Source organism: Bubalus kerabau, chromosome 6 (assembly GCF_029407905.1).
Source record: "Bubalus kerabau isolate K-KA32 ecotype Philippines breed swamp buffalo chromosome 6, PCC_UOA_SB_1v2, whole genome shotgun sequence".
Taxonomy (NCBI): domain Eukaryota; kingdom Metazoa; phylum Chordata; class Mammalia; order Artiodactyla; family Bovidae; genus Bubalus; species Bubalus kerabau.
The window spans coordinates 95433574-95457340 of NC_073629.1; the positions used below are offsets into that span (position 1 = coordinate 95433574).

General features: G+C 37.0%; 1 protein-coding gene across 7 annotated transcripts in view; it reads left to right on the top strand.

The window, feature by feature from the left end:
* Positions 1 to 23767, top strand: part of EPS15 (epidermal growth factor receptor pathway substrate 15) — a 139915-nt gene that overhangs the window by 107544 nt on the left and 8604 nt on the right. For 6 of the 7 annotated variants that reach the window (XM_055585934.1, XM_055585937.1, XM_055585932.1 and 3 more), the window contains exons 21-22: positions 3232 to 3301; positions 21627 to 21703. In XM_055585934.1, coding sequence (XP_055441909.1) covers positions 3232 to 3301; positions 21627 to 21703 — 147 coding nt within the window. Of the gene's footprint in view, positions 1 to 3231; positions 3302 to 3513; positions 5660 to 21626; positions 21704 to 23767 lie in introns of those variants that run through there. The other variant, XM_055585938.1, reaches the window with a different exon arrangement.

The following is a 23767-nucleotide window of genomic DNA, read 5'->3' on the forward strand; positions in this document are numbered from 1 at the left end:
ACAAAATCTTTATATTAGGATATTTAAACACATGCAAAATAGAGTAACATAATGAATTATTTTAACCTCTGTGTATCTATAGCCCAATTTCAATAATTATCAATGGTTTTGGAGAGGTTTTTAATTTTTTTTCCTTGTTCGTTTGTTTTTTTTATAAGTTTTTATTTGAAGGCTTATTTTTTGAGACAGGGTATTTCACACCTGTAAGTAAACCAGATCTATAAAGGAGCAGTTGTTGACAGACATGTGAAGCAGAAATTTTGTCTTTTAATACTCTTAGATTAAGAGAACTTCCTTAAAAGCGTAATTGATTATTTTAAAGGTAATAAACTTTGGTATTCCTGAATTGCTTCCTTACTGTATTTAGTAAAGAACTACTTGGCCAGCAACTGGTTTTTTCCACTGTTGTAAAACTAAGCAAATGCCTCTGTAACTGAATATTTGTGGTTTCCACAGGCTACTGGATACTCTGTTTTCCTACAACACTCAGTTTGTAGTGTGGACCCATTTGCCAAATTCTTCTTGAATTGCCTGCAACCTGAGTTCTTTGCCTCTCACCTTATTGTAGCCTCTTGTTATCTACTCTTATTGTTTAAAAAGCAAGAGGCCAAAGCAACTCTTCCTAATTTAAAAATAAGCATGTTTCTTTTCCTCTCCCCTGGTGAAATTTTTCTACCATTCATTCTACTAATTTGTCCCCTTTCGGTTTTTGAAAGCAGCAGTGCCCTAGCTGACAGCTCTTAATTTCTCCATTCAAAACTGTAAACTAAACACCAAATTGGCAATAAAATAATAGTTAAACATTTATCTAATCTCTTCTATGTGCCAGGTATGGTGCTAAGTTCTTCTCATGTATTACCTCATTTAAACATCACAGTAATCCTATGAGGCTCGTGTATCATCCTCATAAAGAAAATGAGAGGTTATTATGTGTAAGTAAGTTAGTAAGTGACAGAACTAAATTCAGACTCTATCTGACCAAAATCTAAGGTCCTCACTACTGTAGTCTAAGATTCAGACTCATTTTTTCCTAACTACAAACCCCTGCTTTTGGTCATCTTTCTTCTTTTCAAACAGGCCTCTGTTAATGCCATAAGATATGCATCTCTCCCCACAAGTCTTTTTTTGTTCCTTCAAGGATGGTCTCTTTTCTCAGAGGGACATAATTTTAAAAAAACAAACCAAAACAACAAGTGCCATTTTCTACTTTCCTATCTAGCATATGGTAGCTACATGCTAAGTCATACTGTGAAAGGAGGGAATGGATGGCTGATGTAGAGAAGAGAGAATTTCAGTGATAGATTAGGTTAGGCGATCTTATAGGAGGATTTGGAACATTAATTATAAAATCACACCATCTGAATTTTAGTCATGAAAATTACTTTCGTATATTAAATTGCCTAATTACCAAACTGAACATAATATAAAGAGAGTTTTGTGGGTGCTTACTCCTTCATGGGCTACACAGTCCATCCTGTTCCTCTTGCTGCCTCATTCCCCTTTTAAGGTAAGTGCACAGTATGTGGGCTTCCCATGTGGCACTAGTGGTAAAGAACCTGCCTGCCAATGCAGGAGACATAAGAGACCCAGGTTTGATCCCTTGGTCAGGAAGATCCCCTGGAGGGCGTGGCAACCCACTCCAGTATCCCTGCCTGGAGAATCCCATAGACAGAGGAGCCTGGCAGGTTACAGTCCATGGGGTCACAAAGAGTCAGACACGACTGAAGCGACTTAGCACTCATGCACAGTGTATGATAAAGGAATAGAATTAAATCTGACACACATATAGGCTTACTTTTTTTCTCTCTCTCTCTTTGAGATGGTAAATAAAACTACAAGCTGTTTAAAACCAGGTCTGTTAGTTTTTCCTTCTCTCACAGTTGAGAGAAGAAGCATTAATAGTTGATGACTTGTGTTATCATGTCAGTGACTCTGTCTCACATTGGTATTTTAACTATTGTATTAAGAACCATGGACAGTTACTTTGCTATACAGACCAGCTTGATGCCCACCGCCCCCCCCCTTGATTCTGTTTATTCATTTAGCGGATAATCAGAGTATAAGCTAGTGTGTTCATTTTATAAAAATGTAAGTTAACCATCAGTTAAATTTTTCAGTTCTAAAATCATCACTAGTTATTCTTTTTGCAAGTAATTTTTTTTAATGGATCCTGTTTTATAAAAAGAGAATAGACTGTAAGTCTCAGTGAGCATTGTTTCTCTCTTATCCAATACATCTGTATTACTTGAGCTCTGTAATATCCTTTGAAGTTCAGTTGTAATACCTAAGTTCTTGATGATTAGAAGTAGATTGTGTAATACAGATGACATTGATACTCAGGAGTCAGAGTAGGAGATAAATATTCCAAAACTCTTTTTGTCCCCCTTTTATCTAATTGTATGCCAAGACTTTTAGCTGGCCTCTTAAAAAGAACTTGATGCCAGAAAGTTCAGTTACCTTCCTAGATATACATTTTGTTTGACTATGATTTAAAACCAAGCTGAAGTAGGAAGATAGTTCAGTAGTCAGAATCTCTGTCTTCTATAAAACATTACAAAGTCCTCACTCTTTGTAGTCATTCATGCTTATCATTTGATCCAGATTTTTTATGTGGCTTATTATTTAAAGTGGCTGAATTTTTTTTTTTAGAAAGCATTCTCTCTCTCTCTCTCTCTCTCTCTCTCTCACACACACACACACACACACACACACACACACATTAACGTTAGAGGAAGTTGGATGAAGGGGATATAAGGTCTTGTGTTATCTTTATAGCTCTTCTAGAAATCTACATTTATTTCACAATGAAAGTTAAAGAATAGTGTGTATCTAAACAAGTAGCAAAATTATGAAGGAAAGAAATGGATACCAATGCCAGGGTAATAATGATCTTTACAGAGGGGAGGGATGGGATTGTGATTAGAGCAGGCACATGAAGACTTTTGAGATGTTGGCAGTTTCATAGATGTTCGCTTGATACCTTTTATTAAATGGTTTATAACGTTCCATACATTTTTCTGAATGTATGTTATATTTTACAGTAAAAGATTAGAAAATGATATGAATCATTTCAATAAGACTGCAAATCAGTAGGGGTAAACATTTGTTCCTAATGCCTTGTGTTTCTTAATTAGTTTAGAGACTGTGAAGAATATTTTCTTTGGTGCGGCAATAAAGTTTCAGCTATGAAAAGTTTCCTCTCTCAATCATGACTGTGTGTGATTTGTTTAGGTAGAAACGTTAAAGCACAATGATCCTTTTGCTCCTGGTGGAACAGTTGTTGTTGCAGCAAGCGATTCAGGTAAGGAAATAATTTTCTTTGAACAGTAAATATCACCCTTTCTTTCAATTTCTTTTTTTTTTTTTTTGGTCTTTATCAAATATACTCTCCTATTTACTTGCTTATGGTTTTAAGATTATTGCATAGTTATTAGATTGGTACAAAAGTAATTGTGCTTTCAGACCCTGAATTTTAAGTCATTTTAACTAGGGTCAAAGCTATGATTTTTCCAGGAGTCACGTTTGGATGTGAGAGTTGGACCTTAAAGAAGGCTGAGTGCTGAAGAATTAATGCTTTTGAACTGTGGTGTTGGAGAAGACTCTTGCAAGTCCTTTGGAATACAAGGAGATCAAAACAGTCCATCCTAAAGGAAATCAACCCTGAATATTCATTGGAAGGACTGAAGCTGAAGCTGAAGCTCCCATACTTTGGCCACCTGATGCGAAGAGCTGACTCACTGGAAAAGACCCTGATGCTGGGAAAGATTGAAGGCAGGAAGAGAAGGGGCAACAGAGGACAAGATGGTTGGATGGCATTACTGACTCAATGGACATGAGTATGAGCAAGACCTGGGAGATGGTGAAGGACAGGGAAGCCTGGTGTGCTACAGTCCATGAGGTCTCAAAGAGTCAGACACAAATGAACGACTGAACAACAACAGTAACGGGATCAAACACATCTGTATTAATCAAAATATAGGCTATTAAAATCAACACATTTTTGCCAATGAGAAATAAATTTTATTCCTGAAGCATAAAAATCAGTGCTTCAGGATTTGACAAACTCTTGGAAAACATTTTCTGCATCCTGCTGGTTGTGGAAGCATTTTCCCTGTAAAAAGTTGTTGAGATACTTGAAGAAGTGTTAGTTGGTGAGAGGTCAGGTGAATACGGCAGATAAGCCAAGACTTCATTGCCCAATTTGTTCAGTTTTTGAAGTGTTTGTTGTGTGACATGTGGTTGGGTGTTGTCTCAGAAGAAATTGGGTCCTTTTATTGACCAATGCCAGCTGTAAGTGTTGCAGTTTTCCATTCATCTCATTGATTTACTGGGCATACTTCTCAGATGTAATGGTTCCGCTGTGATTCAGAAAGCTGTAGTGGATCAGACCACCAGCAGACCACCAAACAGTGACCATGACCCTTTTTTTGGTGCAAGTTTGGCTTTGGGAAGTGCTTTGGAGCTGCTTTGTCCAACCACTGACCTATTTGTTGCTGGTTGTTGTATAAAAATCTGCTTTTCATTGCACCTCATAATCAGGTTGAGAAATGATTCATTATTGCATAGAATAAGAGAAGACAACACTTAAAGCTGATGATATTTTTGATTTGTGGTCAGTTCTTGAGGCACTCGCTTCTTGAGCTTTTTCACCTTTCCAGTTTGCTTCAAATCCCAAATGACTGTAGAATGGTCAACATTGAGTTCTGGGGCAGCATCTTGTGTAGTTATAAGATGATCAGCTTCAATGATTGCTCTCAGTTGGTTGTTGTCAACTTCTCGTGGCTGGCCACTTTTCTTGTCACCTTCAAGGCTCTTGTCTCCTTTGCAAAACTTCTTGAACTACCAGTGTATTGTACGTTCATTAGCAGTTCCTGGGCCAAATGCATTGATTTTGTGAGTCGTCTTTGCTGCTTTGACCCATTTTTGAACTTAAATATGAAGATCGCTCTAATTTGCTTTTTGTCTGACATCATTTTGATAGTCTGCAATGCATCTAAAATAAACAGCAAGTAAAATTTATTAGCAAAAAGCATAAAACAGGAAATGCACATCAAAATGATATATAGCATAGTCACATTTATTTAAGAATGTATTCCAATATCAAATGGCAAATTTCAACAGTATTAAATCGCAATTACTTTTGCACCAACCTAAATATATCCTATTATGTTCTACCAATAAAAACAATGGTGTTTGTATATTACTTTCCACTTTTCTTTTTTTTATATTTATTTTAAAGTATTATATTTATTTATTTTTTAATTTATTTATTTTAATTAGAGGCTAATTACTTTACAATATTATATTGGTTTTGCCATACAGCAACATGAATCCTCCACGGGTGTACACGTGTTCCACTTTTCTTATCATTTGTTATCTCATTTACTGTTTGTGTTAAAGAGCTTAATATGTACTCTAGCAAATGTCAGTAAAACCAATAAAAATGTTTTTTTGCTTTAAAAAAGACAGTGTTCCTTGGCAGTTTCAAAGTCAGCATTGATTCTTATGGATCGTGACCTAAATTTAAAAATTAGTGGCTTCCCATATTAGCAAAACTCCCTTGGGATTTCCCATGTTTCTCCAACAAAAATATTATAGGGGAAAAGAAAAGAGAAGGGGGAAGGAACTTAAAAACAAATTTAAGGAGCCTATCACATAAATAATATGTGTAGATCTTGCTTGTACTTGATTTGAATAAATCAACTAAAAAAAGATTTACGAGATGAAAGAAATTTGACAGATTGACATTAAGAAATTTTTTTATTTTTTAAGATGATATGAAAATGCTATTTTAGTTTTGTCTTTTGAAAAACAGTCTTCAGAGTTCCCTGTCAGTGCAGTGGTTAAGACTCTGCACTTCCACTACAAGGGGCACAGGTTCAGTCCCTGGTCAGGGAACTAAGATCTCACATGCCGTGTAGCATGGCCAAAACCAGAGAAACTAAACAAGTCTTTATTTTAGAGATACATTATGTCAGATTTAGAGATGAAGTGATTAAATTGGGGTTTGTGTCAAAATAATCTTGTGGAGTGAATAAACGAATGTGTTTAGGAAATAAAGTTGCTAAGTACTAAAGCTAAGCAATAAATACATGAGGGTTCCTTATACTAGCTTTTTATTTTTATCTGTTTTGAATTTTTCATAATAAAAGAGTCTTGGCCTTTTAACACACCCCAAGTATGTCATACTTTTATTGATTTATTTAGGCTGCACCTTGCAGCATGTGGAACTTCCCAGATCAAAGATTGCACTCGTACCCCCTGTAGTGGAAGTGCAGAGTCTTAACCACTGAACCACCAAATAAATCCCATATTCCCATTTTAAAGGTCAGGAAAGTGAAGATAGGAACATTAAGTAACTTGGTCAAGATTTACAGTTTTATTAGATTTGAACAATAAAGCCAAGATTCAAACCTATGTCTGATAGAGTCTAAAAGCTTTTTCAACTAAGTAGCTGTTTCTTTCTCTCTATTCAATAGTTATTGTCTAGGAGAGCAGGGAATTAGAAGTAGACTCAAACATGTAAATACTTCAATAGCATGCTAAAAATAGGATGCCTTATTTTTCCAGATGAAAATACAGAGAGTTATTCAGTGTAGAAATTTGCTGATTGTGACAAATTGAGGATTATGAGTGTAGAGAAAGATTAGTATAGAAATGCCTTTACAATTTGAATTTCTTGTGCAAGTATCAAGATGAAATTTAACAGTGTGCATTATTTGTTTTCAGCTTGAAGATTAACATCCAACATAAGTAATAAAGAATGTAAAAAAGCAGATATGTAGAAAAAAAGATCTAATGTAGTGCTGGGTTTGGATTTAACCCAAAATTTAGAACTACAGTAAATAAGATTTCTAAAAGGCTTATTGTAACAAAAGTGGTCAAATTGTATCTTTTTAAAATACATGTGCTCTTTTGGAGTCTCAATTTTGAACTGATGATGAATTAATGTATTGATAGGGATATTATATGATAAAATAACCTAAGAGAATAAAATGAAAGGTTAATACATTTTAATTAACTCTTGATTGCCCACACTGAGGAATGGTAAGTGCCGTGAGAATTCATTAACGCTGCAAGCATTTAAAGAAAAGGGAGATGGCCTCCCTTTAGAGCAACTCATGAATGATTTCAGAGCAGAAGGTGGCCTTTGTGGTATGCCTTGAAAGAATGGCCTACATAAGTAAATATGGGAAGAATAGTTAAAGCAAAGAGAGTAACATGAGTGCATTTTGAAAGAAGAACAGACATTTTGATAAAGCTTACTTACAGACAGAGGAATAATCAGGTTAAATAAGGCTAAAGTGGTAGATTGTGATCTCACTGTAGGTTTCTGTTGCCTCTGTTGGTCTTCTCTTTGATTTCCACTTCCTGGCTCATTTCCTGTAAAGTGGTAGAGTAAATGACTATAGTAGACTGGAAGTGGGCTAAGGTTTGTTGTTATCATCATCATAGTACTAGATACCATTTACTGAGCACTTGCTTAGTTCCAGCACTACATGTGCTATTTTCTCATATTTGATCTTGTTTAATTCTCAGAGCAACTACCTGAGAAAATTGCTGTTATGTTTATTGTACAGACAAGGAAAACCAAGAAACGGAGACATGAAGCCATTTCACAAGGTTAAGGAAGTAGTAGTAGATGGACTCACATTCAGATGGATGTCTCTAGTTTTCCACCAACCTCTTTGGTCTTTCCTTCTCTCTTTTCTAATTCTCTCTTCTCCCCAACTTCTTTATGTTGTGTTGCTCTAGGTCTTAGACTCTAAACTTATCTTCTCTGTCTGTATTCCTTGGGGTTCTCATCTGATTTTATGGTTTTACATACTCTCTCCATGTTGAATTTCTAACTCTAGCCACACTTTTTCGCATGAACTCCAGACACCTGAATCCAATTATCTATTGACATCTCCACTCAAACATCTCATAGATACGTCTGACACAACATGTCTAACACCAAACACCTAATCTTCCTCCCCAAACCTGCTTCTCTTGAATCTTTCCCCATCTTTTTTTTTTCCCTCAAATCAAAAGACTTTTTATTGCCTCTTAAAAACATCACAGTTGAGTCCATAGAACCATCTGGCATCTTGCTGTTTCTGCAGCCGGACCACTCAGATCTTTTTCATCAGCCTGCTGAACTGTTCCTTTTTCAGAAACATAGATACCATCCAAAATTTTTCTGATATCCTTGTCTTCAACTGTGGAGGCTTGCTGAATCAAAGCAGCCAAATTTGACACAAGTTCATTATTGTTTGCTTCAAGAATCATCTCATCTCTCTGGGTTTGACATACTGAACAAGCAGCCCCTGGCCTCATCCGAACCCTGTGGGTATATTTTTCACCCAGAAAATTTCAGATTTCAGCAAGAGAACCAGTCTCCTCAGTAACAACACTGATGGGGAAGTGGACATACACAGACCTCACCATGTAACAGAAGCCCAGTGTAACACCCTTGATCATGCTCTGACTGCAGATCCTGTGAACAGTTGCCAGTTCCTTTCTGTTTCCCCACCATATGTCAGCCCAGAGTCTCCTCTTTTTCTTTCCAAGGAGACTGAATTCTACATTGATGTGATTGAAGGGTACCTCTTGGGCCCTTCACAATAACTGTCTGTCCTTTCAGAGTAATGTCAAAATTTTTTCTGGAATGTTGACAGTCTGCTGAGAATGATCTTCATTCTCACAGTAAATGCAGCAAAGAGCTTTCCCCATCCTAATCCCTGGTAATTTCATCTTTAACATTGCCAAGACCTAAAATCTTAGAATCACCCTTGGTTCTTTTTTTTTCTCATACTCTGTCTCTAATGTATCAAGAAATGTTACTGATTCTACCTTCAAATTATATACAGTAAAAGCCTTACAATGGCCTAAAGCTTTCTAATAATATCTCATTGTTATTACCTTTACTCACTCTGCTCCAATCACACTGACCTTACTTTTGGTCAAGAAACAGACTCATGTTCCTTGGGCCCTTTACTCTTAGCTGTCCCCCATTCCTAGGATGATTTTTCTCCATATATCCACAGGATGATCTCTGTTACCTCTAACAAATCTTGGCCAAAATTCACCTTATCATCTAGCCCAGCACTCCCACCATAATGTTCTCTACTCCTTCTTACTATATTTTGGCTTATTACCTTCTAGAGTACTAAGTAAATTTCTGTGTTTTTCTCTTATTTATCTCCTCTTCCTTCTTAAATTTTGGCGTCCACAGGAACTTGAATCTTTTTATTCACTGATATCTCCCAAGAACCTTAAACCATACCTGGGGACATGATATTACTGAATGAGTGGGTGAATCAATTACTGTCCTCACAGAGCATATAAAAGGAGCCCACTGGATGAGAATTTTTATTTGCGGAGGGGGGCATATTGTTCACTTTTTTTCTGATAAGTGGGTATTTTAACATTGTGGTGAAAAATACATGACATAAAATTTACCATTTTAGCCATTTTTAAGTATACAGTTAGTGGTATTAAATACCTTCACATTATTGTGCAACCATCACATCTACAGAATTTTTTTCATCTCCTAAAACTGAAACTATACCAGTTAAACAAGAACTCCCCATTTCCCCTTCTTACCAGGTCCTGGGAAACACCGTTTACTTACTCTGTTTATGAATTTGACAACTCTAGGTCCCTCATAAAAGTGGAATCATATTGTATTTGTCGTTTTGTGTATTGGGCTTATTTCATTTGTCATAATTTCCTCAAGGTTCATCCATGTTGTAGCATATATCAGTGTATCCTTCCTTTTTAAGACTGAATGATATTCTGTTGTATGAATGTGCCACTTTTTGTTTATATATTCCTCCATCAATAGACACTTGGTTTGCATCCACATTGGGGAGCCTGGTGGGCTGCCGTCTATGGGGTCGCACAGAGTAGGACACGACTGAAATGACTTAGCTTTTTGACTATTGTGAATGATGCTGCTATTCATATGAGTTTACAAATACTTAATCAAGTCCTTGGATTCAGTTCTTTTTAAGTATTTAGTAAGAATTTCTCAATCATATAGTAACTCTGTTTTTAATTTTTTGAGAAGCCATCATACTGTTTTCCATGTTTTACATTCCCATCAGTAGTGCACAAGGATTCCAGTTTCTCTACATCCTTGCCAACACATACTACTTTTTAAAATAATAACCATATTAATGGTGTGAAGTGGCAGCTCATTGATTTGATTTGCATTTCTCTAGTGAATAATGATGCATATTGGCCATTTGTATATCTTTGTAGCATCTATTCAGGTGCTTTACCCATTTTAAAAAATCAGTTGTTTGCTTTTTTGTTGTTGCAATATAGGAGTTCCTTATATTTTGTGGATATTAACCCCTTATGAGATAGACGATTTGCAGATGTTTTCTCCTGTATCACAGGTTGCCTTTTCATTCTGTTGATACTGTCTCTCGGTGCACAGAACTTTTTAATTTTGACCTTGTCCAGTTTATGTACTTTTTCTTTTGTTGCCTATGCTTTTAGCGTCCTATCCAAGAAAATATTGCTAAATCCAATGTTATGAAGTTTTTCACTTACGTTCTCTTCTAAGAGTTTTTAGTTGTAGGTCTTACATTTAGGTCTTTGATCCATTTTGAGTTAATTTTACTTCATTCTTTTTCATATGGCTATCCCATTTTCCCAAAACTACTTTTCCTTTCCCATTGAATGGTTTTAACATCCTTGTAGAAAATAATTTGACTCCACGTGTAAGGGTTTATTTCTGGGCTCTCTATTCTGTTCCATTGATCTAAGTGTCTTAAGACCAGAACTGTTTTGATTACAATAGCTTTGTAATAAGTTTTGAAATCAAGAAGTTTGAGACCTGTAACTTTGTCATTTTTTCAAGATTGTTTTCGCTATTCAGGGTCCCTTGAGATTCCATATGAATTTTAGGTTAAATTTTCTGTTTCTGCAAAAGAGTGTCATTGGGATTTTGACAGTGATTACGTTGAATCTGTAGAGTGCTTTGGATGATAGTAACATCATAACAATACTGAGTCTTGCAGCTCATGAATGTTGTCTGTTTTTCTCTTTATCTGTACCTACTTTCTTTCAGAATGTTTTATAGTTGTCAATATACAAGTCTTCCTTGGCTAAGTTAATTCCTAAATATTTTATTCTTTTTGATGCTATTGTAAATGTCATTGTTTTATTAATTTCCTTTGCAGATTGTCCAGATTATCGATATATGGAAATGCTATTGATTTCTGTGCATTGATTTTGTATCCTGCTACTTTGCTGAATACATTTATTCTAAAGTTTTTTTTTTTTAGGGTTTTTTGCATGTAAGATAGTGTCATCTGAAAACAGATAATTTTACCTCTTCCTTTTCAGTTTGGATGCCTTTTTTGTTCCTCCTTGCCTAATTGCTCTGGCTAGGATTTCTGTGTTGAATAGAAGTGGTGAAGGTGAGCATTCTTGTCTTGTTAACAGATTTTAGAGAAAAAGCTTTCAGTCTCTCACCATTGGTATAATGTTCACTGTTGGCTTTTCATATGTGGTCTTTATTATGTTGAAGTAGTTTCCTTCTTTTCCTAGTTTGTTCAGTGTGTTATCATGAAAGGATTTTGAATTTTGTCAAATATATGCTTTTTCTGCATCAATTGAGATGATCATCTGGGTTTTTATTTCTTCATTCTGTTAATGTAGTGTATCACATTAATTGATTTTCCTGTGTTGAACCATCTTTACATTTAAATTGAGAGTCTGTATCTTCGTCATTTGCAGTCTAGCTGACATCTTGATTTGAACGAGAATCTTAGAATTAAAACTGTTTAGAGTTGAGTGGGCAATATGTTCGTTGTGTATGGGGCTGAGTTAGACTTTCCACAGACTAAGAAATATCAGAGGTCTGAATGTCCTTTTTCTTTTTTCTTTCTTTCCACAGCCATATAGGTCATTCAAACTTTGTTTTTGCATTTTTCTCATTTAATCTTTATAACGATTATATGGGAGGTGCTATTCTTTCTCTCTTTAATAATGAGGAAAATGGGACTCAGGCCAAACAGTTTGCCCTGGGTCACAATAGCTGTCTCAGTGCTCAGTTTCTAACCCATGTCTTATTTCAGAGCTCATGCTGTTAATCATTTCGTTACCATGCCTCTGCCTTATATCTTCTCATCCAGTTCTGACAATACAAAAATTGGAGTAGGGTGATGCCACAGATTTTTTTTTTCTCTCAAACTTATATTACTGCCTTTGTTAGAGCTGAGGGAATCATAGACATGCTCTAGACCAGAGTTTTCACATTATTTTTCATGAAACCAGCTTCCAGAGGGGTCTTTAGGGAGTTGGCCGAGTCTAGTTTCATTATTTTTAAAGTGTCTCTGAATTTTTAAAAACTGCAGTTTAATTAGATATATGCATTCAGATTTATTCCAGACCAGATTTTAACATATTGGAGTGCATTGTAATATCAAATTAAATGGGTTTTGTGCAAACCTATAAATAAACATTTATTTAAACCACTATGAGATTACAAGACTCTTGTTCAGAAATGAGCTGCTTTCTTGGCTGAATAATGTTTTTCAAATAGAACAAACAAAGCCAAGTACAGAAAGAAGTTTGATCCTTGACTTAAAACATCTGTGTTAATCAAAATTGCTTCATTGTTCTCATTGTCATTGTGATAAGTAAATGTTTTAAATTTAAACTTAAAAAAAATTTAGAGTTAATTCTTAAAATCCATTTTACTTGTTTCATATATTGGAATTTCATTTAAGATTTGAGAATTATTATCTGGTCTGATTCCTTAATATATGGAAGAGAAGCTGAGCCCCAGGACTACTTACTAGTTTACTTCTGAATCCCTATCCATTGATCTTTCTGCTGTGTTATCCTGCCTCTTATTTACTAAATAATAAAAATGAAAAAATTAAGATGTCTTTGGAACCCAGAATTTGATGAAGGATCCTGAGAGCAAATGAAAAAATGTTAGGTTAAAAAAATGAAAGAATTTTCTAAGAGTTATAAAGGGTTCATAAAAAGACTTTTTGGGATTGAGGGAAAATAATTCAGACTTCACCCTTACTGGGCTCTTATTTCAACAATGATAACAAAAACTAATTAGGAAAGAAGTGGGTTATTTGAAGCAAACACAGGCAATGACTTTGGAGATTATCAAGCTTTTTGGTCTCAGGATCCTTTTTAAAAATGAATGAAGAAAAAAATCATGTGGAAAAAAAAAAAAAATGAATGAAGACCCTCAAAGAACTTTTGTTTTGGGGATCTTATTTATCAGTATTTACTGTTAGAAATTAAAACTGAGAAATTAAAAATTTTAAATTCATTCAAAAACAAAAATAATAAACCCATTACATATTAACATAAATACCATATTTTTAAACAAAAATAACAACTCCAAACCAAAAAAAGAAAAATATTGTGAGAAGAGTAGCATTGTTTATATATTTTTGCAAAGCTCTTTAAATGTGTGGCTTTTGCTGGATCTTCATACCTACTTCTGCATTCAGTGTGCTACACTATGTGTTTTGCTTGAAAGGTATGAAGTTCTGCCTCAAACAGCTGGAAAAGGGAAGATTATTTTAATAGACTTTTTAGATAATTGTGGATATTTTTCTTAGTTGTTACTTGTTGTTCGGTCACTAAGTTGTGTCTGACTCTTTGCAGGCCCATGAACTGCAGCATGCCAGGCTTCCCTGTCCTTCACTATCTCCTGGAGTTTACTACTGTACCAAAAATCAATAAATTTTAGTTTCTTCAAAGTTAGTTACACACACACACACACACACAAAGTTAGTTACAATAAGGAATATGAAACTGTATCAATGAACTTTTCATATTCTGTTACATTAAACTCCATTAGTCTTACTGCACAGTGGAATCTTGTGCCTCATAGATGGCTTTGTAACATGCATTCATCATTTGGAACATATTGGTTCACTCAGTTATGCATGTCTTCCAAATGTTAGCACATTTCATTATAAATAGTTTTTTAAATCACATTTATTGATATCACAATCCATCTCATGAGAGTCTTTTAATTAAATATTGGTATAATTTTAAGCTTATGAGGCATTTAAACCTTTCCAGGATTCTAATTTTTACTTGATAGCTTGTAATTTTTATCATCTGCAAAAAATACTTTTCAGTTGTTTTCCTTAAAGTGTCAGATTCACTTTATTTAGGAAGATACCTGAAATACCTAAAACCGAATAACGATTGTTTACTTGTCTCTTCTTTTAAGTAAGAATGGTATTCCAAGAAAAAAGCAGCTAGTTCACCTTGTTTCTCAGACCATCATATAAGTGCATTTCCTTCAGATAACCGTTATACTTTGGTACTCAGCAGAAATGATTAGTGTGTATTTCTTATTTTGTCTATAATTTTTAGATGTGTACCTAAGGGTCACAACTTATTTAAAATCAATAGTTTTTATTGATTCATCAAGGACAGACATTCATAAGTACACTGGGCCTTTTTCCCGCCATGATTCCCCTCTGTGAGTTTGTGATGGTGAAGAATACAACCAGTACAGTTTGGTGCCACTGCCTTGATTCCTACTAAGGCACCCGCCACTTTTTTTTTTTTTTTAACCCACCACTGGTTTTGCAACACTGTTGCAATTAATCAATACAATGAGAAAGATAATATCATCTTCATATTTTGAAGATAGTTTTGACCTTACAGACCTCCCTAAAGGGGTCTTGGACTTGTGGAATGCATGGACCACACTTTGAGAACTAATATGTTCTAGAAAAATTTCCTGTTGCCCTGTATTGTGCTGGTCTCTGTTCCCTCAGGCCAGTTTGCTCCCAGGAGGTATCTGGGACAGATGTCTTTTATTCAGAACAAGAGTAAGAAAATAATCTCAATGTCCTGGAGAAAAAGCTAAAGAGTGAGGCTATCTTTCTGTTCTATATTTAGTCTGGAGCTTCTGTTCTTCTTCTCTCAGTACACACTTCCTGTGATGGTGTTGTCCAGTTCTGTGCGTTCAGCTACAGCCTGTTCTGTGATGACTCCTAGATTTTGTCCTCTGTGCCTGATCTCTCTGCTGAGCCTCCAGTACCTTCAAGTTACCTGCTGGATATATCTCCTTAGGTGTCAACTCAACAGTTCTTAGAATTGATAGTCATCTCTTCCAGTTTGTCTCTCCTTTGAAGTATAATACAAGCAGTTACAAAGAGTAAAGCTTTACCTCCTTCTACGTTCTACTTTGTATACCAGTGGCACTATTATTGGTCCTCAGTCAGTCATCCTAGACTTCTCTGTCCTTCCTCATCTCCAATAAATTGCCGTGTTTTGTTGTTTTACCCGCAGTTGGACTCTGTCTATTCCTCCTTATACTCAGCTTTGGTTGGGTCCTCATCATGTTTTACCTGGACTGACTGTGATACTAAATTGTCTCCAGTCTCTTTACCTGTTGATCTGTCATCTGCATCACTACCAGAATTGTCTTTGTTAATATTTGATCTTACTCAGTTCAATTCAGTTGCTCAGTCGTGTCTGAGTTTTTGTGACCCCATGGACTGCAGCACACCAGGCCTCCCTGACCATCACCAACTCCCGGTGTTTATTCACACTCATGTCCATTGAGTCAGTGATGCCATCCAACCATCTCATCCTCTGTTGTCCCCTTCTCTTCCCGCCTTCAATCTTTCCCAGCATCAGGGTCTTTTCAAATGAGTCAGTTATTTGCATCAGGTGGCCAAAGTATTGGAGTTTCAGCTTCAGCATCAGTCCTTCCAATGAATATTCAGGACTGATTTCCTTTAGGATGGACTGGTTGGATCTCCTTGCAGTCCAAGGGACTCTCAAGAGTCTTCTCCGACACCACAGTTCAAAAGCATCAATTCTTCGGCTCTCAGCTTTCTTTACTAACCACAAATCTAAGTCACTAGCCCTGTGTTCCAAATAAATGTGTGTGTGTTTATAATAGTAGGGCTTCCCTGGTGACTCGGATGATAAAGAATCTGCCTGCAATGCGAGAAACCCAGGTTTGATCCCTGGGTTTGGAATATCCCCTGGAGAAGGGAAAGGCTACCCACTCACAGATATATGTCTGAAAGAAGTTGTCCGCTCTATGAAATGTAAAATAGTACTGAACATCTGGATATCTCATCTCAGCTAATAGCATTACGGTCTTATTCAGTTGCCTAAGCACAGATCTACGAGTCATCTGTTAAATCCCTACTGTCCCATCCTAGTGCTTCTGGGACTTAGCAGAATGAAAAAATTGACTGCTGAAAAAATGAATAAATTATTTGTCTCAAATCTGCTACATTGTCATAAAATTTTGAATTCAATAGAAACCTAAACAGTCTAGAATGAGATTGTCATCAGTAGGACATACATGCTTGAGTCCAGTTGCCTGAGCTTAACTCAGATACATTGCTAGTTCTATAGGTTTTTCTAAGTCTTAGTTTCCTAAACTTCTAGAGTGAGGTTAATAATTACACTTCGGGCTTTGTTGGGTAGATTATATGAGATAATGTATGTTAAAGTATTTATTGTAGTTCCTGTCATAATAGATGGTAGTTGTTGTTACTACTGCTGCTACTTTTTAAAGGCTTGCAAATGCAGACTTACTTGTAATATACTCTTGGCTAGTTTCAAGTGAGATCCGGCAGTGAAGAGTGTGTGTGTGTATGTTTTCAACTCTTTTCCTGGAAAGGATTCTTTTAGTCTATAGTTGTTTTCTCTTCTCTTTAGTTTTTAAAATTATTTTGTTTGCGAAATGAAAGATGGACTTTTTTTATGTTTAAGTTGGTAAATCTGTGTTTTCCTCCAACTTACAAATATATGTAGGTTCTTAATATATTTATTTAGTTTACTTGTTCATAAACTCTTGCCATCTAGAAACCACTGAGACTCAGATACGTGGCATTATATAACCAAAGTCACAAACACAGGATATTTACCTTCCTTACTGGGGAATTTAGTGTTTACTTAGCAAAAAGATTAATCCCACAGAACAGGAGAATTGTAAGCTTTCAAAATAAATTAAAAACATAACAACAATTTTTGTTGTTAAAAATTAAATGATAAATCACTCTACTCCAGCCTCTAAAATTTTGTAGTTATGGCAGTGATAGAATGACCTTAAATATTTTTAATATTTTTGTCTCACATTGGGTTGTTGTTTTTTGTTTGTTTTAGCATTTGCTCCTGGTGATAGACACAGTGTAGATTAAGAAAGAAAACTAAAGAAAGCAAATTCAGGTTACTCAGTTTCTACATTTTTTTTTTTTTAACTTGTAAACATTCTTTTTAAACGTCATTATAAATGAGATTAGTTCAGGTGCCAGAAAACTTTTTGCATGGAATATTTTACTAACTTCTAATGAGAAAATGCATAATCTTTCCAATTCTTAATTAAAACCTTATAACATTCTGAGGTTATAGAAGAGCACTCATGATGTCCCCACAGCATCTTTGACACCAGCGTTAGGAAAATGTCAAGTAGGTCTGTGTTTTTACAGGCAATGATTCAGACTAAGCATGCATATGTTCATATATTTTATAATTCTTAGCCTCTGCTTTCTTTCATGTTTTTTCTCTAATTTTCTCCATTTCCACAAACCACAGGCCATGAATGTCTCTTTATGGCCACTTAATTTTTGAATGAAAAGGTATGTGTGTATGAGCAGATGTATATTTGTGTATAGTGAGTGTGTATCTCTCTTCTCCCACCTCCTTTCTGTCTACAAGTAAAAGAGAATGAGAACCTTTTTGTAAAGTCTTTTTTTTCCCCTTTCCACATAAATCTAGTTGTTATTTTTCCTTTGCTCTCTTTGAACTGTAACACTTACTGTGTAGCAGTTGTGTACAAGTATATCACTCAGTTAAATCATGAGTTCCTTGAAGGTAAATATGTCTTCTATCCCTCTGAATCCCTGGTACCTAGGCTTGAGCATGATAGATGCTTAGTAAATGTGAGTGGATTACTGGGTGATTGAGTGAGTGAACTCTTTGGAGACCAGCTTGAGAAAGTAGATCCTTTGCTGATAACTATAATTCACAAGTATCTCTTGAAGGTTTTCTGTGCTGCTGCTGCTAAGTCCCTTCAGTCGTGTCCGACTCTGTGCGACCCCATAGACGGCAGCCCACCGGACTCCCCCGTCCTTGGGATTCTCTAGGCAAGAACACTGGAGTGGGTTGCCATTTCCTTCTCCAGTGCATGAAAGGGAAAAGTGAAAGTGAAGTCACTCAGTTGTGTCCAACTCTTAGCAACCCCATGGTCTGCAGCCCACCAGGCTCCTCTGTCCATGGGATTTTCCAGGCAAGAGTACTGGAGTGGGGTGCCATTGCCTTTTTTGAGCTTAATTATCTTACGGGTTTTGAGTGGGTCATGGAGGTAAAAAAGGTTTCTACCTCCTCCCAGGATTCTCTGGTTAGACAGCTGTTCTGTGGGCATTATTTGTGAGCCTTAAGGTTTCCCTTGTTCCTTGTTGGTCAGCTGGTTGTACTGAGAAATGTTATGGCATCTGTTTGGAAGATCCTTAGTAATGAGATGGTTTTTCTTTCAGTATTTTCAACAAAAATAAGTGTCTCCTCTTTGCCAGACCTTGCTTTAGGCCTTGAGGACATAATAGTGAACAAAACAAGCCCCTGTCTTTATAGAGCTAATATGGCAACCCAGTTCAGTATTCTTGCCTGGAGAATTCCGTGAACAGAGGAGGTTGGTGGGCTATAGTCCATGGGGTCACAAAGAGTTTGAGACAACTGAGCAACTAAGCACAGCACAATAAACAAATATATAACATGTCAAGTATGATGAATGCTATGAATTAAATTAGGTTAAAGGGTTAAAAAAGGCTTCCCTGGTAGCTCAGCTGGTAAAGAATCTGCCTGCAATGCAGGAGAACCCGGTTTGATTTCTGGGTCGGGAAGTTCCCTTGGAAAATGGATAGGTTACCCACTCCAGTACTCTTGGACTTCCCTGGTGGCTTAGACGGGAAAGAATCCGCTTGCAATATGGGAGACCTGGGTTCAATCCCTGGGTTGGAACTATCCCCTGGAGGAGGGTGTGGCTTGCCTGGAGAAGTCCATGGACAGAGGAGCCTGGTGGGCTACGTCCATGGGGTCGTAAAGAGTCAAGCATAACTGAGCTTAGACTAAGCACAGCACAAAGGGGTAAAAAGTAATATGCCTAAATGTAGCTTTATTATTTACACCTCAGAAAAAAAGCATTCAGCATAGTATGATCTCAAATGTATAAGGACAAAATACCAGGAGAAAAAGCTGTTAAAGAAGTATGCTAAAATATTGGTAAGGATTCTTTCTTTTAAATTATTATATAATAGACATACATTATGTTAGTTTCAGGTGAACAACATAATGTGATTCAACATTTGTGTGCATTGCAGAATGATCATCTCAATAAGTCTGTTTACCACTTATCACCATAGAAAGTTGCAATTTTTTTTTCTAGTGTAAGAACTTTTAAGAGTTACTTTCTTAGCAACTTTCAAATTTGCAATACAATGTTACTAACTTTAGTCCCCATGCTGTACATTACATCCCCATGACTTATTTTTTTGATGACTGGCAATTGTATCTCTTGATCCTCTTCACCCACGTTTCCCATTCCTCAACTCTTCTCAGGATTATTTCTGCTAATGAGCCTATAGATGGTTTTTTAAATGATGCTTCTATGTATTTCTCCAAAGTGATCCTTACCTTGATTCTTGGTGAGAAGAGGGTGCTAATTGGATCACATTTGCATTCAAAGCTTGATTCTGCTGATAGTGTCTTTCACAGTGTGCACTTCGTAATATTTCAGTCAAACCTGACCTAACTCTGCACTATTGCCACGTGTATAGTGACTGTTTTTAAAAGCTATGGGACAGTGCAGAGCAAAAGCATGAAGCAGATTTTTCAATTCCCTCCATTGAAATGAGGAGAAGGCAATGGCAACCCACTCCAGTATTCTTGCCTGGAGAACCCCAGGGATGGGGGAGCCTGGTGGGTCCCTGTCTGTGGGGTCGCACAGAGTTGGACACGATTGAAGCAACTTAGCAGCAGCAGCAGCCACTGAAATGAGCCCAACTCCTTTTCCATCATTAACCTTCTACCAATCAGGAGAGTGTTGCATCCTGCTCAGGCTGTGTGGCTCAGCTGCCACTGCATCAGGAATCACAGGAAGAGGAGAAAGAAGGGAGAGCCTGAAATAGCAGCCATGACCAGGCTGGGCCTCAGGCTGTGGGACTCAGCAGATACAGAGTAATACAAAAGCATCCTATATGACTAAAGCTGTAGGATTTCCTGTAACTCTGGACTTTCAAAATCCTCCTCACGTTCAGAGTTGTTGGTGTATCCCTAAAAGACTGATTTTCTCTATGCTTCTGCCCACCCCATGACTGTCTTGGTGACAAGACATCCTCGTTGCCTCTCTTTTGTTTATGTCCATGGTGTGCTTATTGTTAGAAATAAAGGCACACTTTATACATATACATGAGTGGGTGAGTACATTTTTGTCCTAAAACTGATACGATGTAAACATGAAGAATTGAGGAATAGCAGGAGCATTTTTTCTGTGCCCATTTGCTCTGTCTTGCCCTCTCTTTTGAGATTGTCTTCTCCTTCATTTCTTTCTACTTTCCTATATCAAGCCACAATTCCTATAAACATTCTTTGACTTTATTGATAGTGTTTATGCCTAAATAGGCAAAACCTATCACAAAGTAAGTCGGTTTGTGCCAGCTGAAAATGTTAGTTCATTTGTTAAATGCACTATGATGGAACAGATAACTTCTCATGCCTGTGAAGCAGTGATTAAATATTGCTTTTGCAATTTCTGTTCCTTCTGCCTGTAATAGGTTTCTCTCCCCCACCTCCATTTATTTAGCGTGCTCCCTCCTTTATCTGAGAGACCTAGCTCAAATGTAATGGCTTCTTCAGTACTTTTCTTGATTCTCCCAGACAGTGGCTTCACTCCAGGTTTTTCATACCTCTCTACTAGTTCATTTAAGATAATGTTATTATTATTTGTTTGTATGTTTCTTACTATACTGTAAGTTCTTTGGATGTTGGAAACTCTATCTTCTTATTTTCTTAAATTTTTTATGTATGGCCAATGAATGTTTTTTCACCATTCTTCATTAGATAAATGTTACTTGTTGTTTCTAAGGACCTCGCTAATCTACTAAAAGCAATATATCAATCCCAGATAACCATAATACAATCAGTGCCACAAAGAAGGAAGAAATCACTTTTGCTGTGCAAACTGGAGACACCTAGGATATTCCAGGCTTTGTGGATATGGTAGCAGGTGAAATGGACCTTGAAGGATGTGTGTGAAATGTGAAATAATGGTTTTTTTTTGTTTTTGTTTTTTACTTTTTGATGTCTTTATTAGAAATAGTTTAAGCATACAGGAGCTATATTATTTGATGTGTATTAAATCCTTAAACACTCTACCTACAGTTATGTCATCTATGTTTGATTCTTAATCATTCATCAGTTGATTTATACAAAGGAATATCTCTTGTGGGGATATCAATGTGTTCATCTGTCTTTGTGGACTTAAATCATAAATCCAGGTACTCATATTTGGGAGTAGATATTTTCATATGTCTAAATGTTACTCACCAAAAGAGAACATGAAATTTGATGTTTTTCTGTCCTGTTGCATTGATTTTCTTTATTCATTTTAGCCACAGACCCCTTTGCTTCTGTTTTTGGAAATGAATCATTTGAAGATGGATTTGCTGACTTCAGCACATTGTCAAAGGTAATTTGCAGTAATTAGTGTGAGGGTAAAATATACTGTGTTCCCACCAGAGGAGCAATTTTTCCTTTTGATTTTATAACCTTTCACAAACATTGCAACTTGATTTCAATAAGTCACAGCAAATGTGGATTTCAGACAAATGAAATACAAGATATAATCAAAGTAGATATTTCTGTGCACAAAAACAATGGTGATGGTACAGATAATTTTCTCATGACAGGCTTGCCCAGCAACTTTAAGAGTTTTCTTTCTTTTAGATTTATTTATGTTCTATTTTTATTCGAGTATAGTTGATTTTAGGGCTTCCCTGGTGCTCATTCAGTAAAAAATCCACCTGCAATGCAGGAGACTGCTTGCAGTGTAGGAGACCCAAATTTGGTCCCTGGGTTGGGACGATCCCCTGGAGAAGGAAATGGCAATCCACTCCAGTATTCTTGGCTGGGAAATTCCATGGACAGAGGAGCCTGGCGGGCTACAGTCCATAGAGTCACAAGAGTCGGACACGACTTAGTGACTAAACCACCACCATAGTTGATTTACAATGTTGTGTTAGTTTCTGCTGTATAGCAAACAAATTATGCATATATACATATATCCACTCTTTTTTAGATTCTTTTCCCATATAGGCCATTGCAAAGTACTAAGTTCCTTGTATTATACAGTAGATCCTTATTATCTATTTTATGTATGCTGCTGCTGCTGCTAAGTCGCTTCAGTCGTTTCCGACTCTGTGTGACCCCATAGACAGCAGCCCGCCAGGCCCTGCCGTCCCTGGGATTCTCCAGGCAAGAACACTGGAGTGGGTTGCCATTTCCTCCTCCAATGCATGAAAGTGAAAAGTGAAAGTGAAGTCACTCAGTCGTGTCCGACTCCCAGCGACCCCATGGACTGCAGAGCACCAGGCTCCTCCGTCCATGGGATTTTCCAGGCAAGAGTACTGGAGTGGGGTGCCATTGCCTTCTCCGATTTTATGTATAGGTGTGAGTAAATGTCAATTCTAATCCCCCAATTTGTCCCTCCTCTCCCCCCCACTTGTAGCCAAAAGTTTGTTTTCTACGTCTGTGACTAAGAATCTTCTGTCTTATTAAGCGTATTTCTTCCAATTAACTACATTTTCCCAGTGTTGACTGTCAGGGTCAATGGCTATAAAATCTGAGCATTCATTCCATCTTTTCTGTACTGGTTCCTTGACTTTATGTTCTGAGGCTGTTAAGGTTAGTATTAAGATAATAGCCCACCAGTATATGTCCACTACCTATTTTCCAGTGTAACCCTATGATGAATTCAGGCTAAAAAAGTAAAATTAGAGTGTATGTCAAATTGTCTCTATCATTGATTCTCAACTGGGTGTTATTCCCCACACCCATACCCCTCCCCCAGGAAACATTTAGCAAGGTATGCTGGGGAAAATTGAAGGCAAAAGGAGAAGGGGGCGGCAGAGAATGTGATGGTTAGATAGCATCACTGACTCAATGGACATGAATTTAAGCAAACTCCAGGAGATAGTGGAAGACAGAGGAGCCTGGCATGCTACAGTCCAGTGGTATCACAAAGAGTTAGAATCGACTTAGCAACTGAACAATGAAGACGTTTTTGGTTGTCATAGCTGAGGAGGAGGATATTCATATATAGTGGTTAAAAGCAGGGATGCTTTTAAACCTCCTGCAACCCACTATCCAGCCCCCACATCACAGAGCTATGTCCAGCCCAAAATATCAGTAGTGCTACTTTAGAGAAACACTAGCCTAAATTGCGGAGAAGGCAATGGCACCCCACTCCAGTACTCTTGCCTGGAAAATCCCATGGACGGAGGAGCCTGGTAGGCTGCAGTCCATGGGGTCGCTAGGAGTCGGACACGACTGAGTGGCTTCACTTTCACTTTTCACTTTCATGCATTGGAGAAGGAAATAGCAACCCACTCCAGTATTCTTGCCTGGAGAATCCCAGGGACGGGGGAACCTGGTGGGCTGCCGTCTATGGGGTCGCACAGAGTTGGACACAACTGAAGCAACTTAGCAGCAGCAGCAGCAGCAGCCTAAATTGTAATACCCCATTCATTATAGA